Here is a 17,267-nt window from a genome sequence, read left to right on the forward strand (position 1 = left end):
AAAGAAAAGACGGAATCACTCGCTGCTCTTGATTAAACTACTGTTTATTTGCATCTTTCTCCTTATTTTTAATAACAAAGATAAAATAAAAAATAGCTATATTGTGATTGATAATATAGTAATTATTATTAAGGAAAGAATTTGAGGAAAATATGCAACATTGCTTGGTGATTTCGCTTTGGAATCTTCAGAAAACTTTAACTCGATTTTTCTCTAAATCAGATCTGATCGCCTTCAAGCGGAGAATGTGAAAATAATAATAACGAAGCTTGAAATATATTTTGCAGTGGATTGAATCAGTATTGTTTTGCCCTGTTTAATGTTTTTGAAAGAGTCTCTTCTGCTCAACAAGGCTACATTTATTTGACCAAATACAGTAAAAATAGTGATATATTTTTATAACGTAAAACAGCTGTTTTCTATGTGAATATGTGTTAAACTGTAATTTATTTCTGTGATGCAGCTGTATTTTCAGCATCATTACTGCAGTCTTCAGTGTCACATGATCTTCAGAAATCATTCTAATATGCTGCTCAAGAAACATTTCTGATTATTAGCAATGTTGAAAACTGTTGTGCTGCACAATATTTTTGTGGAAACTGTAAATGTTGTGTTTGGCATGTATTTCTGTCACACACCTCCACGGTCCGGTCCAAGGGCAGATCCGGCTGCTTCTTCAGCTTCTTCTCCAGGTAACTGTTGGCCTCGTGGTGTTTGACCCCGACGCTGGTGGCCTTGAAGCCGCAGAAGTACCCGGCCGGGTCGCATTTGTACAGCACGGGGCCCTTCTGGGGGTCCATGGCGATCAGCATCATGCCTGAAGGACACACAGCATCAGTTCAGAGCCGCGTGATGGATCAGAACACAGCTGAGACGAGGAGAGCGTGACTCACAGCAGCCCAGCGGCCTCATCTCCGCGTTCTGCGTGTAAACCTGAGAGATGTCCGCCAAACGCCGGCACAGCATGTCCGCAGTGATGTCATAACCGAACTTATACTTCCACTCGGCCGCCTCGACCCGAGCCCGATGAACCTGAGAGCGGCTGTCAGCTGCACACACACACACACACACACACACATACATGTGTGAACTTACACTAACATGTGTGAATTATCTGACAGAGGAGACACACACCGTAGTGTCCGGTCATGACGCATCCGATCCGCGGAGTGAGACGGAACATGTTTGTCATCGTAGATGCATCCAGGAGCGAGTCCTGAACATGAGAGAAAGAGATGCTTAAACACACACACACACACACACACACACAGCTCAGCGTAATTCAAGAGCGTCACAGCATCTCTGCACAAACACACTCAGAAATGCTTCGAGACGCTTCAGTCTCAGTCCTGACCGACTAAAACTCACTCAACTGGAAGATTTATTCAGAAAGATCCGTTTTCTGTCTCCTAAAGAAAACTTCTCTTTTTTTGCAAAAACAATCTTTTAGTATTAAAGGATGCTTTATTCAGCTCTGCGTCTTTAAAATGTTGCAGAAAGGCCTGATATTAGCTAATCTGATGATGCTGAGTTCAAAAATATCAACCATCACATTTTCATAAAATAAGAATGAACCTTTTTCAAATGTATGTATTTATCATCTAAAATAAATCATTAAATTTATATTTTGCAAAGTACTGAATAAATATGTTTAAAAATTGCATTTCATGTCAAGAACTTTACCAAATAAGCTTTTTTCACCAAATCTATAATGTTCTGTCTGTGTTTGGATGCAGTAAAACACCCAGCGATGAAGCAGAAAACACCAATCATTCTATAAAACAGTCAAGCTTTTCCTCAGCTGTTTGTTTTTGCTGCTGAAATAAAATGATCGCACTTTATACAAAACTCCCAGATCTTTATTCCACATGCAGTACAGCACACGTGATGAAACCAGATGTTTCAATAATTGAAGAATCCACTATAAAGATCTGTATTGTGTCTTCTGCTTACTCCATCTAAATGCATATTTACTTGTACTTGTTTAGTTTTTTCTTTCCATTATATTGTGTTATATACACATGTATGCAAGAGTTCCTGGAAACTACAACACACTGCTTTTGTGTTTGTGCTCCGAGTCTGATTCTAAACTCATCTGAGCTGCTCTTACAGACTGAAATCAGACGTTTAACCAGATTAAACACTAAAACAGGTTTCTCGTGTGCATCAGGTGTGTGTTTTACCGAGATTTTCTTCTGTGTGACCAGCACTGCGCAGTCCGTCCCTCTGATGCCCACCGTGGTCAGGCCGCTCTGACTGATGGCTTTGAAGGCATATTCTGTCCAACACATCCATCACATTCAATATAATACAAACACACGAGGTCAGGAGCTCTGAAGGACACTCAAGTGGTGATGTTCAGTGAATTATGATTGACTAATGAGGATTAGCTCTGATCTTAAAACAGTTCTGATGATCAAACTGGACCTACAGGTGGTGTTTAATGCTAAATAATAAAATAAAGTTTCATTATGACTAGAAAACACACATGCATTCTGTACAATGTTTAGAGTTAATCACATAATACTCTATGCATTAATCTGTCACCAAATAGTTGAAGAAGTGGCATTAGTGTGGTAGACTTGAGCTGAAAGCCTCGGTAATAGTTTAATATGAGTTGTAAACCGGATTATGCGATGATGGCGAGTCTCTTACCGACTTGATACAGACGACCCTCCGGTGAGAAGATGGTGATGTGTCGATCAAACCCTGCGTTTGAGCCTCGAGACATGATTATTAACACACTTCACACCGAGTTCAGCAGCTCAATCCGTCAAATTCGTCAAATCCTGCAGCTCTATAAAGCGCGGAAGTTCGTCGAGCTGAGAGTGAATAAGCGATTTTAGACTTTCACTTTCTCTTTCGTTCCGTCGCGTGCTTAAACTCGACACACCTGAGACTCACACACACAGACTACCAGCCAGATCCCTTTCATGACAGTGCGTATGAATATAGCCCAATAAAAACAAAAACTCGTGGTATTGATACCAAAAATTGACTTTGGCGTGTATATGCTACGCAATTGGTAGGATTAGGGTTGTGGGGGTATATGTGTATCATATGCACGCGAAAACTGCGTATTATATGCACGACAAACACACGCCAAAGCCAATTGTTGCTTATCAACACCACGAGTTTTTGTTTTTATTTGGTGTACTACTTACACGCATTTTCATGAGACAGGGCTCAATTTTCAGATGTTAATACCATGATTATCATTATTATACCCTTCCGGGGTAAAATAAATAGGGTAGAGTGGGGGAAACGCCCCCCTTAAGCACTGTGTATTTATTTATTTTTTTAATGTAAAACAAAGGTTCAAATGTGTTCAGAAAAGTTATCATAGTTTTAGTGACACTGACATAAATTATAAACCAAGTATGAAAATGTCCAGAGTTTTCATGTTATTAGATTTTTAACAAAAATTTTATTTGTACCAAGAGGGCGTTTTACTCCACCCATGGGGAGAATTAGAGTACATGCAGTTTTAGCATAAAATTTAAAAAAAAGAATATAATCAGTAATTATGGATTACAAAATTATAATAGCCTATTTGAAAAAAATTGTTATTGTTATCTGAATTGCGAGAAAGTCAGATTTGCGTCAGTTTATATGTTGCAATTCTGAGGAAAATATCAGAATTGCAAGTCTGAATTGTTACAAAAAAATATTTATCTTATACTGTAGCGAAAATGCGCTTCCATAGAATTGCAATTTGTAGCCTAAACTCAGAATTCAGACCGAAAAAAAAGAATTTGACGATATAAACTGCGAGAAAAAGTGCAGACTGTAAAATAAAATGACCTTTATTTAGTTTATTAGTATTATTTAGTATACCTTTATTTTATTTAGTAGTTTCCATACTAATATCAGTCATACTGAGAATTTTTTAAACAATGTATTTGATTCTTGCTACAGAAATTACTGTTGTTTTATATTGTAAAAGCGACAAAATTTTAATACCATAGTAGTGATGATCATAATATAACATATTTACATGACACTTTTTAAAATACCAGATATTGCAATAATGGTCATGCCCAATACAATAATAAATCAAAAACGTGATTAAAGTGAAACAGAATTTGACTGATAAAGTGCTTTGTTTAATTTCTTATTACTTAAATGAGTCTTTCACTCATTTACAACGAACCGTGAAGAATCACTTTTGATTTGATTCAAACTAAACGATTCACTCACACAATGAACGATGCCATGGTTGCCATGGTGAAGAATCTGAGGGCGGAGCTTGTTTGAAATCAATGATCACATTAAAACACACATATTATAAACCTCTTCAGGATCTCTATCAGACAGACACTGAGGCGCTGTGTGTTCAGTCAACAGATCTTTATTAAACCAAACACACAGAACTATTCTCTCCCCTTTATATGTTCCGCTAATCTGCATTTACATTCATAATAAATATAAGATTCATTCTGCAGTCAACACTCATGTAGGCCTGTTGATCAGCACCTCTGTCTCTTATTGCTGGTTTTTCTTTCAAATCTATTAAAACTCAATGACATCAATGTGTGTGTGGGCGGAGTCTGTGACCAGACCTGCTCTCATTGGCTGCTTTCAGGAAAGTGCAACATGCAGGGAAAGAACGCCTGCGTTTCCTGTCCAACTCACACACACACACACACACACACACACACACACACACACACACAAACACAATCTCCTGACCCCAGAACAGTTTTAGCCATGTTCACACAGCAGAATGATTCAGATTTACAGTAACAGTCAAGAGCACAAATCACATTATTACTTCATCATATGTGCACACGTGTCTCATTATATTAGTTGTACCACTCAAGAAAGTATTGCATTACAATATAGACATGAATGCTGAAATATTCAAATGAGGAGGCGGGGCTATATATATATATATATATTCTCTCAGTGATGATTAGGGGGCGTGGCTTGTGTTATTGAGCACTAAACACACGTCTCTATGGCTTTACCATTTAGTGTTTGTTGAGAATTATATTTATGAACATCTGCAGCAGGATAGTGAAGCCTAATAAATGAACTGCCTCTATGAGTTTATGAATATATACCTTCATGAATGGACTAAATGATGTGATATTTTGTGTGTGTGTTTAACCCCTGCGTAGTTCATGTAGTTGCGCTGCCACTTTCCTCAGTTCAGCTTCAATCTCCAGAAGCTCCTGAAGGAGAAACAGAGTTCAGTATTCAGCACACATTTCACTTCATATCTGCTCATCTACATGCTAATGTACTCATAAATGATGACAAAAATAAACACAATTAATATTTATATCAGTGGTTCTCAACCAGGAGGCCGGGGCCTATATGGGGACACAAAACTAAAAAATATTTAAGTTAATAAATGATTATAAATATATGAAATGGTCTAAAAACGATACACTGTAAAAAAAGAAAAAAAAGTTGATTCAACTTAAATTTTTAAGGCAACCAGCTTCAGCAGATTTTTGAGTTTTCTCAACTTGTTGTTTTAAGTTTATACAACAAAAATAAGTTGAGCAAACTCAAAAATCTGCTGAAGCTGTTTGCCCTAAAAGTTTAAGTTGAATCAACTTTTTTTTCTTTTTTTTTACAGTGTATTGCTAATAAATCATTATTGCATAAAATTGTTTTTTATTTTATTATTTATAATTTTATTTTACTATTTCGTTTATTTTTTACCCCTCAATAACTGTTTATTTAACTGTTGTTTTTAAATGAGGAAATATACCGTTCTTGAAACTTCTGAAATCACAAAATTAATAGTGGTTAATTATCAATACTCCCAGTTTCTGCTAATAAAGAAAGTTTGAAAACAAGCAGCGTTGTCATAATAACAGCAGAAATGTTTATTAATATATTACAATGATCTAATAACTCTAATGTAACCTAAAATGCTAAAAAAAAAACATGATGTAAACTTACATTTATTTCTTGAATATTATAAAAAATGATAATAAATATTTCAATACAAATATTTATTTTAATCCCTTTAATTAACTTGTTTTTAATTGAAGAACATATCATTCGTGAAACTTCTGAAATCACAAAATTAATTGTGGTTAATTAATTTATCAATACTCCCAGTTTAAAGATTGAAAACATGCAGCTTTTTCATAATTACAGCAGAAATTATTCTTAATATATTAAAATAATCTAATAGCTCTAAAATAAACTAAAACAATGAAAAAACAATATCAAGATGTTAACTCAAACAGATTACTTGAATATTATTAAAATACAATAATTAAAAAAAAAATATTAACTGTTGTTTTTACTGTTGTTTGAGAAACATACAATTCTTGAAACTTCTGAAATCACAGAAATAATCCTAGTTAATTAAATTTATTAACACTACTAGTTTTTACTAATAAAAAAAGTTTGAAAACAAGCAGCTTCGTCATAATATTTTTTATCACTAAAGAAAAACATTAAAATTGTAATTTCACTGTAAAAAGGTCACAAGAAAAAAAAAATCAGAATTGTTAGATAAAATAAGTAAATGTTGTGTAAAATGTTATTAGTAATAGGTTTAAAACTGTAGGGCTAATACAATACGTCCTCTATGAACTGCATGTGTGAATATTATGTAGATCTATTGTTTAAATCAAATTTATGCTTTAAAAGTAGCAGTTTTCATCCAGTCTATCCGTTTAAATGTCTGCGTTTAGCTTCAAATGGCATCTTTGACGACAGTATTCTATAAAAATGATTCTGACATCTCTTTTTCTCTTATTCCATGGATTTTACTCGTTTCCCTCCACTTGTTATCAGTGTTTTTCTGCCAGAACAATGCACACACAGCAACTGTGACATCTACTCCAAAACACTGGTCTATAATATAACAGTTAGTGCTGGGCAATGATTAATCGCGATTAATCGCATCCAAAATAAAAGTTTTTGTTTACATTATATATATGTACGTGTACTGTGTATATTTATTATGTATATATAAATACACACACATACAGTATATATTTTGAAAATATTTACATGTATATATCTGAAGTGTTCATTTGCAAAAACAGATAACTCAGTTTTTAACAATTTTCAAAAATCATGTTTTTTCATTGTGCATTCCGATTAATCTCAATCCAACTGCAGTTGGGTTATTTTGATTAGGTTAAAAATTACTTTAGCTAACTAACACAATAAAACAAAGACTATCACTATTTCCCTGTTTAATACTGTAAAGCTGCTTTGACACAATCTGCGTTGTAAAAAGCATCATACAAATAACGGTGACTTGACATAAAAACATGATAACATAATAAAAAACATGATTTTTGAAAATTAAAAAAAGTTATCTGTTTTTGCAAATAAACTCTTCATTTATATTCATATAATTTATATTATATATAAATATATTTAATATATAAACATAACATATTTTTCTTAAATATATACACTGTCACTCAAAAGTTTGTAATGTTTTTAAGGGAGTCTCTTCTGCTCATCAAGGCTGTATTTATTCGATCAAAAATACAGAAAAAAACAGTAATATTGTGAATCTTATTGCAATTTCTAATATTGGTTTCCTATTTTAATATACTTTAAAATAGAATTTATTTCTGTGATGCGCAGCTGTATTTTCAGCATCATTACTCCAGTCTTCAGAGTCACATGATCTTCAGAAATCATAATAATATGCTGATTTATTATGAGTGTTGAAACTGTGCTGCTTCATATTGTTTTTTGGAACATGTGATACTTTTTCTTTGATTTTCGATGAATACAAAGTTAAAAAGAACAGCATTTGTTCAAAATAGAAATTTTTCCTAACAATAGAAGTCTTTACTATGACTTTTTATTCATTTAACACATCAGCAGTGTACATGCATGCGTGTATACATAATAAATATGCACAGTACACACATATATCATGTACACAAAATCTTTTATTTTGGATGCAATTAATCGCGATTAATCGTTGCCCAGTACTAATAACAATACAATTAATAACAAAATATTTATAGTTTTATGTGCTGATAATGGAGTCGCTCTGATGAACATCATGCAGCACGTCTTTATCTCTCACCTCATCTTCATCCTCCTCCTCCTCCTCCTCTTCATCACGCTGTCTGTCCTCCTCCTCCTCCTCGTCTCTCTCTCTCTCGAACTGTCTTGTGGCCTCATCGCTGGCGTTCTCCATCTCCCGCTTCTCCTTCTTCTCGTCCTCCACCTCCTTCACACGCTCCATCTTCCTCATCAGCTCCTGCAGCTCCTCCTGTTTCTCCTCCTTCTCCTTCTCTTTGTTCCAGCTCTTGGTGTCGTTCTTCTGCTCCTCCAGCAGCTCCTTCAGCTCCTTCTCCACCTTCTCCTTCTCCACCCTCAGCTCCAGCTCGTTCTTCCTCTTCTCCTCCTCCTCCTCCTCGTTCCTCCTGCGTTTCTTCTCCTGTTGTTTGCTCTTCAGGTCCTTCAGAAGCTCCTCCAGCTCCTCGTCTTGTTTCCTCTGGATCTCCGTCTTCTGGATCTCCTCCTGCAGAAGCTCATCCAGGTCTCGCGCATTCTGCTCCTTCATCGCTCCCTCGTCTTCCTCCTCGTCGTTGAGCTCATAGTCGTCTCTCTCGCGGGTGTATTCTCGCTCTCTGTCATTCTCTGGAGAAAAACAAAAACGTGCATCATTTTACAAACAACAGCCAATCAGAATCCATTTAATGAGCCCAAGCATTTAAAGAGACAGTTCACCCAAAAATGAATTCTGTCATCATTTACTCTGCCTCATGTTGTTCTAAACCAGTTTGATGAACACAAAAGAAGATATTTTGAAGAATAGGGTTAGTAACCAAACAGTTGACAATAGCCATCGAAGCCATCGAAGTGTGTGGATGCTGCGTTAGCTCCGTTGCGGCTACAGGGCATCCACATACTCAATTACTTCGACAATTGGTTGATTCTCGCTCAATCAGAGCAGATGGCGGTTCGGCATCGAGATGCCGTTCTTGCCCGCATTAAAGTGCTGGGGTTAAGACTGAACGCCAAGAAAAGTGTGCTTTCTCCGGCTCAGAGAACCACTTATCTGGGCGTGGTGTGGGATTCGCTCACGATGCAGGCTCGTATGACACCTGCTCGGATCGAGTCGATCCTCACCGCGGTCGCGAGGGTGAAAGAAGGCCGGTCACTCACTGTGAAGCAGTTTCAGAGACTGCTGGGTCTGATGGCAGCGGCGTCCAACGTGATACCTCTTGGTCTGCTGTGCATGAGACCCCTACAGTGGTGGCTCAAGACCAAGGGGTTCTCCCCGAGGGGAAACCCGCTTCGCATGATCAAGGTCATGCGGCGATGCCTACGTGCCTTAGACATGTGGAGACAACCTTGGTTCTTGTATCAGGCCCCGGTGCTGGGAGCTCCTTGTCGCCGCGTGACGCTAGCGACGGACGCGTCCCTCACCGGTTGGGGAGCGGTCATGATTGGCCACCCTGCCTGCGGTCTGTGGAGTGGTCGCCATCTCACATGGCATATCAATCGCCTAGAGATGTTGGCCGTGCTGCGTGCACTTAAGTATTTCCTCTCAGACCTGAGAGATCACCATGTGTTGGTGCACACCGACAACACATCGGTGGTTGCTTATATCAACCACCAAGGAGGCGCACCAGATCCTTGTGTGGGCCCAAGGGAGACTCCGCTCACTGAGAGCGGTATATATCCCTGGGCATCTCAGTATGGGAGCAGACATACATTCAACTCGGAGTGTGGCGGCCTCCAAGGCCTTTTTCGCAGGTGTCCCAATACAGGACATCTGCAACGCTTGGTCCATGCCCCTGACCTTCATCAGGTTTTATGGCCTCGACATGCGGACCACACCAGGCTCCTCCGTTCTCTCGCCCTCGTCGTGCTCCTGAGGGACACACACAGGGCAGGGACTTGGACGTCTGGCAGCGTGGGCATCTCGCTCCCCAAAGCGTCTTACCGTACGCAGCTCGAGTTCCTGAAGAGGAACGCCTCAGGTTATGAACGTAACCCTGGTTCCTCGAAGGAACGAGACGCTGCGTCTCGGTGCCACACCTCCTGCATCCCTGCCAGCGTTCTGCTTCATTCCTTGAAGCTGATGCCAGCTGCATCGCACGTGCTTTTATACCAGCTGGTCATTACATCACCCCGCTTGTGACGTCTCGCCCAAAAAGGCAAAAAAAAGGAATGAATATTTTTCTAATTCTATATATGTATCAGCTTTAATGCACTTATCAAAATAACAAAGCCAGGCAAATGTCAAACATTTCTATTTTAATGACAAAAAGAAGTATTTAAAATGTATTATTTAACTTACAATCTGCAAAGGAGTGGGAAAATATGTTCAACAACTCAATTTAATGTCAAAGATTTTTATGTAAACACATTAATGCTTTTTTTCACTGAATCTGTGATAACTGTGTCTGTTTGCGTGCAGTAGAAGCAGAAATCATCAGGCTCATGTTTGATTTTCTTCTGTGTCTGGACTCTGAGAAGTGATCAGATAGTTCAGACTGGAATCGTGTTTGTGTGTTTTTCTGCTGATTAAGGGAGAATACGAGATTCTTCATCACACAAATGATTCTCAAAAGCAAAAATGCTATGAAATGCATCATATTTAGTGAGAAATTGTGACGTGAAAGAGCAAAACAGACATTGTTTTTGGCATCAGCAGCTCAGAACGAGTCAGAAACGAGTACGATGCATGACTGATATTGATGAACTGAGTAAAATCCACTACATAGATCTGAATAATGACTCTATTGTCTTCTATAGAGCTGAAACTGAATGTCTGATAACTGATGATTTTGCAGTGTTTGACGGACCGTGTTGAGCCAGCTCCTGTAGCTCTCTCAGCAGACCCTCGTGTCTCTCCTGAGCGTTCAGAACATCATCTGTGAACAAAACCAGCACACAGTCACTCCGTCTCAGCGCGTTTGTCCATACAGCGGGTAAAATGTGACCCTGGACCACAAAACCAGGCGTAAGGGTCAATTTTTTAAAGTTACATTATCTGAAAGCTGAATAAATGAGCTTCCATTAATGTATGGTTTGTTGGACAATATTTGAAAATCTGGAATCTGAGGGTGCAAAAAAATCTAAATATTGAGAAAATCACCTTTAAAGTTGTCCAAATGAAGTTCTTAGCAATGCATATTACTAATCAAAAGTTTGTGGTACGTAATTTACTAAATATCTTCATGGAACATGATCTTAATATCCTAATGATTTTTGGTATAAAAGAAAAATGTATAATTTTGACCCATACAATGTATTGTTGGCTATTGCTATAAATATACCTGTGCTGCTTATGACTGCTTCTGTGCTGCAGGGACACAAAAAGTATTGAACACGTCACCATTTTTCTCAGTAAATATATTCCTAAAGGTGCTGTTGACAATAAATTTTCACCAGATGTCGGTAACAACCCAAGTAACCCATTCATACAAAGAAAACAAAACAAACAAGCTCAGAAATTAAGTTGTGTGAAATAAAATGGAATGACACAGAAAACGTATTGAACTTCTGAAATGTATTTAATACTGGTTTGTAGATAAGGCTTTGTTGGTAACGAGAGCTTCAAGACGCTCCTGCAGGAGAAACTAGCGGCATGCGTTGCTCAGCTGTGATTCTGTCTTCAGATCTTGAAGGATCTGTGGGTCTCTTCTATGAACTCTGACCTTTAGTTCTGATTTTCTATTGGATTGAAGTCAGGTGATTGTCTGGCCGTTCTAGCAGCTCTTTATTTTCTTTCTCTGAAAGCAGTCGAGAGTTTGCTTGGCTGTGTTTGGGATCATCTTCATCATCCTGGTTCTGTAGGTGTTGGGACTGAAGCAGCTAATATTCATCTCCACTGACGAGGGGCAGGATTGCTTTAATTACTGAGAGATTTCAGCTGGTGTCTTGGCTTTCCTTGCCTTCTTGCACCTTGCTTTCTTCATGTGTTCAGTACTTTTTCCCTGTGTCATTCCACTTTATTACACACAACTTATTTTCTGAACTTATTTGTTTTGTTTTCTTTGTATGCATGGATTATTTGAGTTGTTATTGACATCTGGTGAAAATTTCAAGTCGACAGCACCTTTATAAATATATTTACTGAGAAAAATGGTGTCATGTTCAATACTTATTTTACTTATTTTAAGTTAATGGGGTCTCGAACATTCTTCAGAATATCTTCTTTAGTGTCACAGAAGAAAGTCAGTCACACAGGTGTAGAAAGCTGATTTTTGGATGTCAGAATCTCACCAGTGTCGCGTCGGTCACAGCCGGCCGTGGGTCCGTTAGCACCGATACTGACGTCTTCAGAACCACAGTCAGTGCTCTAGTGTACACACACACACACACACACACACGCACGGGTTAGTCCACAGAGATCCACACACACGTCAGAAGACAGAAATCATCAGGGAAACATCTCTGACCTTGTCATCCGCCAGAGGAACGCATCTCACTGCAGACGAGAGCAGAAACACAGACACAAATTAAACCCTTTCAAACTGAGCTTGGACTATGATCCACATGGAAAAATATATTTCTGTGCCTTTAGATGCCAGAATCAGACTGCAAATCATTTTTATAGAACACTGTCATCAAAGACGCCATTTGAAGCTAAACGCAGACATTTAAACGGACAGACTGGATGAAAACTGCTACTTTTAAAGCATAAATTTGATTTAAACAATAGATCTACATAATCTTCACACATGCAGTTCATAGAGGACGTATTGTATATAGTTACAGCATGAAATACTATTTAAACCTATAACATTTTACTAGTGCTGTCAAACGATTAATCATCGCATTCAAAATTTGTTTACATAATATATGTATGTGTACTGTTTATTTATTATGTACATATAAATACACACACATACTGTATATATATTTTTTTATATTTACATGTATATACATTTACATATTTATATTATTATATTTTATATTATAAATAAATATATTTAATATATAAACATAATTTTTTCTTAAATATATACATGCATGTGTTTGTATTTTTTGAAATTTTGAAATTTATATATTTTTTTATTATTCTTTTATTCCATGGCTTCCATAGACTGCTACTTGAAAACTGTCATTTTCATTAAAAATATTGACAATTTTGTAAATCTCATCATCCTGAATGGCCTCCTTTGTACAAGGATTTCTCTAACGAACTTACTTTTTAAACGAAGTCTCTTAAAGTTGAGAAAAATGTAAAAGCTACGTCTTAAGATATTATGATTCTGTATTTAGTGTCTTGTGAAAGTTTTATCTGGCTTTTGTTCTTTAATCATCTTTGGAGTTTCTGTCTTTGATGCCTGTTTTTTTTTTTTTTTTTTTGCATAATTTATTGTTATTGTTATAATAAGTACATGTGACTTATGTAACAAGGGCACCTTAAAATAAAGTGTTACCCTATGTTTTATTCATTTTTATTTCAGATGTTAGTAGTTAACGATAATTTCCCATATGAGAGCAGAACTGCATATTAATGAAGTGGCTCATTAATAAACATGAATATGAATGCTGCTGTCTAAGGGAATATTGTCAGGCGTGTATATTAGCTTATGTTTCCCTTTTCATTAAAGCGTTAATCATCATCATTAGTGTTTATTAAGGTGAGACACTGCAAGTAAAAAAATAAATAAATAAATAAAAATAATAATAGTTATCGCCTTACCCACACTGTAAAAAGTGATAAATTGACTTAACTTAAAAAAAATTTTGGAAACCCGTTGCCTTAAAATTATTAAGTAAATAATAATTTTTTTTAAAAGTTAAGTGAACTTGATAATTCACTTAACTTATTTTTTTTAATTATTATTTACTTAATAATTTTAAGGCAACGGGTTTAAATTAAGTCAAATTATCACGTTTTACAGTGCAGTTGACTGATTACACTGATAATTGCAAACATTTTTTTGTATTACAAGTTTTCTATTAAAATATTTAAATATGCAAATGAGTCATTATTTAATGAAATATGCGCTAATTTGCATACATTTCTAGTACAAAGATCTGAACACTGGATGAAGTCAGTTTCAAAATTCTTGTTTAATTTTTTTTAATGTTTTTACAGATTGAATTTGGGTCTCTTTTTTGTCATAAATACTTAAACAATATATTTTCACAATTTTGTGGGAATACAATGTTGTCTATAATCAAACAAATTATATATGAACAAATCCCTCTGTAAAAGCCTTCAGGATATAGACAGGAATACAAATATAAAGGTGTGTATTTATGGCTCAGTGTAGGAGATAAAAAACTCATTTTGATGAAAATCTATTGACACAAATAAATAAAGAGCTATAAAAGAAACACTTAACAGTGTCTTTTGGATGTTTTCTTTCCACTAGTGTGTAAAAACACTTTATGAAAAAGCAAAAAGTCCAAAATCTCAAACTTGGCAGGTGTTTTTAGCTGTTAATCTGAATAAACAGCCTGCTGATGTTCTGCTTTCACCTGATGAGGCCAATAATCCCAGATTATCTGCTATTCCTGTCTCACCTGAGGAGCTCAAACTAAACTCACCAGCATAACATTCATAAATTAGGCTTTTTAATGTGCAATAATTGTAATGTATTTTACTGGGTAATGTGCAATCATTTCTTTTGGGGGGTTTTTTTATTTTAATTTTTTTATGTAAAATTCCTATTTAGGTGTTTAGTTAGGTATGTCTGTGTGCATGGATTTAATTGTGGTTGCTGCTGCAACAATATAATTTCCTGTGAAGGATTAATAACAATAATAAATCATAAACGCTGGTTTGATCGATTATGTAACGCGATCAGCTGCTGCTCTGTGAAATAAACCCAAAATCACCTCAGATCTGCATCCAAACGATACAGCTGGACACAAACTGGACGTTTTCATCGACACTGATGCAGATTTATAGCAAAGTATAAGGTCACTCACCTACAGCGCAGAAAACGCACGCCGCCGTCCAGAACGCCAGCACGCGCATCATGCACACACACACACACACACGGGCGCGCGCACAGCAGAACCGATGATGATGATGATGATGATGAAGATGAAGATTAAGATGTTTTGATCACGTCTGTTTGTGGGGAGAGACTACAGGGAAATCCACCTGGAGGACATGATGAGCTCTGCGCGCTCCCGCGGCGTGCCCGCGCACAGATAGATCCAGTGCGCGTGTCCGTGTGCGCGCTCACGGCTGTCTGGGGAGATTAGTGTTTACTTCTTAGCGACACAAAGAAATAAATAAAATAACAAAATAATTATAAAAACCCAACGACGTACTTTCACGGCAAAGCACTACTATTTTACTACAAAATATACAATTATTAGTGTTTGAACGGCATATAAATCTGAAAATCATTTGCTTCTAGATTTTTATTTTTTATTTTATTTCTACTGTAGTGAAACCAGTTCTGAAAAAGCACCATTTCACATTTCTCTACAAAGCGACATTATTTCATATATAGAAATACATTTTAGATTCGGAATAAAGTCACAATAACAAGGTTACAGTACAATGTCATACAACACAATAAGTTCTGTTTTGCTAACATTAGTTAATGCATTTGCTAACATACACTAACAATAAACATTTTACAGCATTTATGAATCTTTCCTAAATGTTAATTAATACATACAATTAACTAAACAATCGAGCTTTTTTGTTCATATTAACACATTTTTAGTCATTTTGTTGAGCTTGTTATTTGTTGCTTCATTTTATTAGTTATTTTATAGAGTCTATAAAACGGACTCTAAAAAGAAACTAATGCATATTAAATAAAAACTATATAGAGTTTATATAGTTTTAATTTTTATTCATTAGTTTTATCTTAGCACTTAAGCTAAACAAAAATTAGGCATTTTACCTTGACAACTAGATAAGTAAAAAAGTTTGATAAAATATGTTTTGTTTCAGACAAGAAAGTGTTTTTCTCTTTTTAATAGTTAGTTTATGATATAGCCCTGGTACAGATCTAGTTTCAGAATAAAATATTTGCATTTAAAGTTGAAACTAGCAAATAATATGAGAAAGAATCAGCCGATATTTGATGTCTGCATCAGAGAGAGACAGAAAGGAGGTTAAGTGAAAACTCTGAGTATGTTAATCCTGAAATCAGGGTTTTCTGTTTGTAAATGGGAGGTTTGTCAAACCCTGGAAAGCAGGGTAAGTCAAGCCCGTTTCTGGAGGAGAGGTAACTTATATTCGGAGTCAGGTACCGTAACTTACTCTGTGAACCTAACCTGGTCTGGAGCAGCTTTTCTTCGCTAAACCGGAGTTTCTTTCGGTCTCCTCCACCGTTTTAAAGCGTAAGCGATGTTTAAACACCTTATTCGTTCATTCACGCTGCAAAAATGCTTTTTGTCTTATTTCAAGTACAAATATCAAAAAATTCTTAATATGCATTTTATAGATGAAAAATGGTCTTGTTTCCTGAGGGATTTTCCTTTTAAGTGCATTTTACGTAAAACAAGTACAATTGTCCGCCATAGGGTGAGAAAAATAATCTTAATGAAAACGGAAACAAGAATATTTTTAATTTCTTACCCCACTGGCAGATAATTTGCAAAATAAGAAAAATGCAGTTTAAAGCATCGGAGATCAGAGCACATTATGAGTCCTGCAGATTTTAAGGAAAGTGTGCATCCCTCTCGCACTCATTCTGAGACACACATCCGTCAGAGAGGGGTTTCACAGGACTGTAGGTCAGCGGTGCAGAAATCGGTTTAAATGAGGATAATCTGATAAATGACGTTCATTTAATAACATCTTGCTGCAACCCCTGAAAGTAACCCGATAATTAGAATTTCCTTCAGGATTTCAGTGTGGTCGGATGCATGGATGATAAGCATATTCCCATCATCACACCTTCTGATAATGAAGCACTGCATGGAACGGGAGGACGCCAGATGGAGGGGGGGTACGAGCCGTAACCACCACAGCTGTTAAATAAACACAAATTATTCACTATTTATTTGGTCATCTTTATTCCCTACAAATACAAAAGCAACACTTATTATTTTTCCTTTTGGTCTTTAGAAATCTTCCAGTACTTGACCCTCTCTTCATCGGTCAGTGCTTCTCTCGCTGTCGGCACGTAGCTCATTTTATTAATTGAGAAATGTAACAGGTTGGATTAGAGATGATTTAATTATGTGAAAAGAGTGTTTTAGACTATGTGGGAAAAGTTGCAGCGCATTGAAATAGACACTGAATGATGTTTAATATCAAATGTTTGTAAAGTAATTTATCCTACACCCATGAACCTTTCATGCTTAAAGCTCTAGCTTGATTGAATTGTGTTTTTATACTTCATTTTTAGCTGCTGCCACGTTCT

General features: G+C 36.4%; 2 protein-coding genes across 2 annotated transcripts in view; both read right to left on the reverse strand.

Moving 5' to 3' along the window:
- The window catches only part of psma6l (proteasome 20S subunit alpha 6, like), a 4,314-nt gene extending 1,253 nt beyond the window's left edge, over positions 1–3,061 (reverse strand). Inside the window, exons 1-5 of the mRNA XM_058744703.1 lie at positions 2,656–3,061; positions 2,184–2,278; positions 1,135–1,216; positions 894–1,049; positions 639–817 (exon numbers count right to left, since the gene is read on the reverse strand). Coding sequence (XP_058600686.1) covers positions 639–817; positions 894–1,049; positions 1,135–1,216; positions 2,184–2,278; positions 2,656–2,731 — 588 coding nt within the window. The 5' untranslated portion in view covers positions 2,732–3,061. The remainder of the gene's footprint in view (positions 1–638; positions 818–893; positions 1,050–1,134; positions 1,217–2,183; positions 2,279–2,655) is intronic.
- A 529-nt stretch (positions 3,062–3,590) lies between these two features.
- Positions 3,591–15,076, reverse strand: LOC131520648 (uncharacterized). Its single transcript, XM_058745052.1, has 6 exons — positions 14,860–15,076; positions 12,369–12,397; positions 12,193–12,268; positions 10,770–10,838; positions 8,033–8,592; positions 3,591–5,177 (listed from the first exon to the last, which is right to left on the reverse strand). Exons 1-6 carry the CDS (start codon positions 14,909–14,911, stop codon positions 5,109–5,111), a joined length of 855 nt encoding a protein of 284 aa, XP_058601035.1. The 5' UTR covers positions 14,912–15,076; the 3' UTR covers positions 3,591–5,108.
- Positions 15,077–17,267: the final 2,191 nt, after the last annotated feature.

This window comes from Onychostoma macrolepis, chromosome 15, assembly GCF_012432095.1.
Source record: "Onychostoma macrolepis isolate SWU-2019 chromosome 15, ASM1243209v1, whole genome shotgun sequence".
Taxonomy (NCBI): domain Eukaryota; kingdom Metazoa; phylum Chordata; class Actinopteri; order Cypriniformes; family Cyprinidae; genus Onychostoma; species Onychostoma macrolepis.

What these genes read in the sequence shown, in the direction of transcription:
- LOC131520648 (XM_058745052.1), bottom strand. Translation starts at nt 14,911, where the DNA reads ATGATGCGCGTGCTGGCGTTCTGGACGGCGGCGTGCGTTTTCTGCGCT. An exon ending in CTGTGACCGACGCGACACTG is followed by an intron (nt 10,839 to 12,192) that starts GTGAGATTCTGA and finishes TTTTGTTCACAG; the next exon opens with ATGATGTTCTGAACGCTCAG. An exon ending in ACAGGAGCTGGCTCAACACG is followed by an intron (nt 8,593 to 10,769) that starts GTCCGTCAAACA and finishes GTTTTTCTCCAG; the next exon opens with AGAATGACAGAGAGCGAGAA.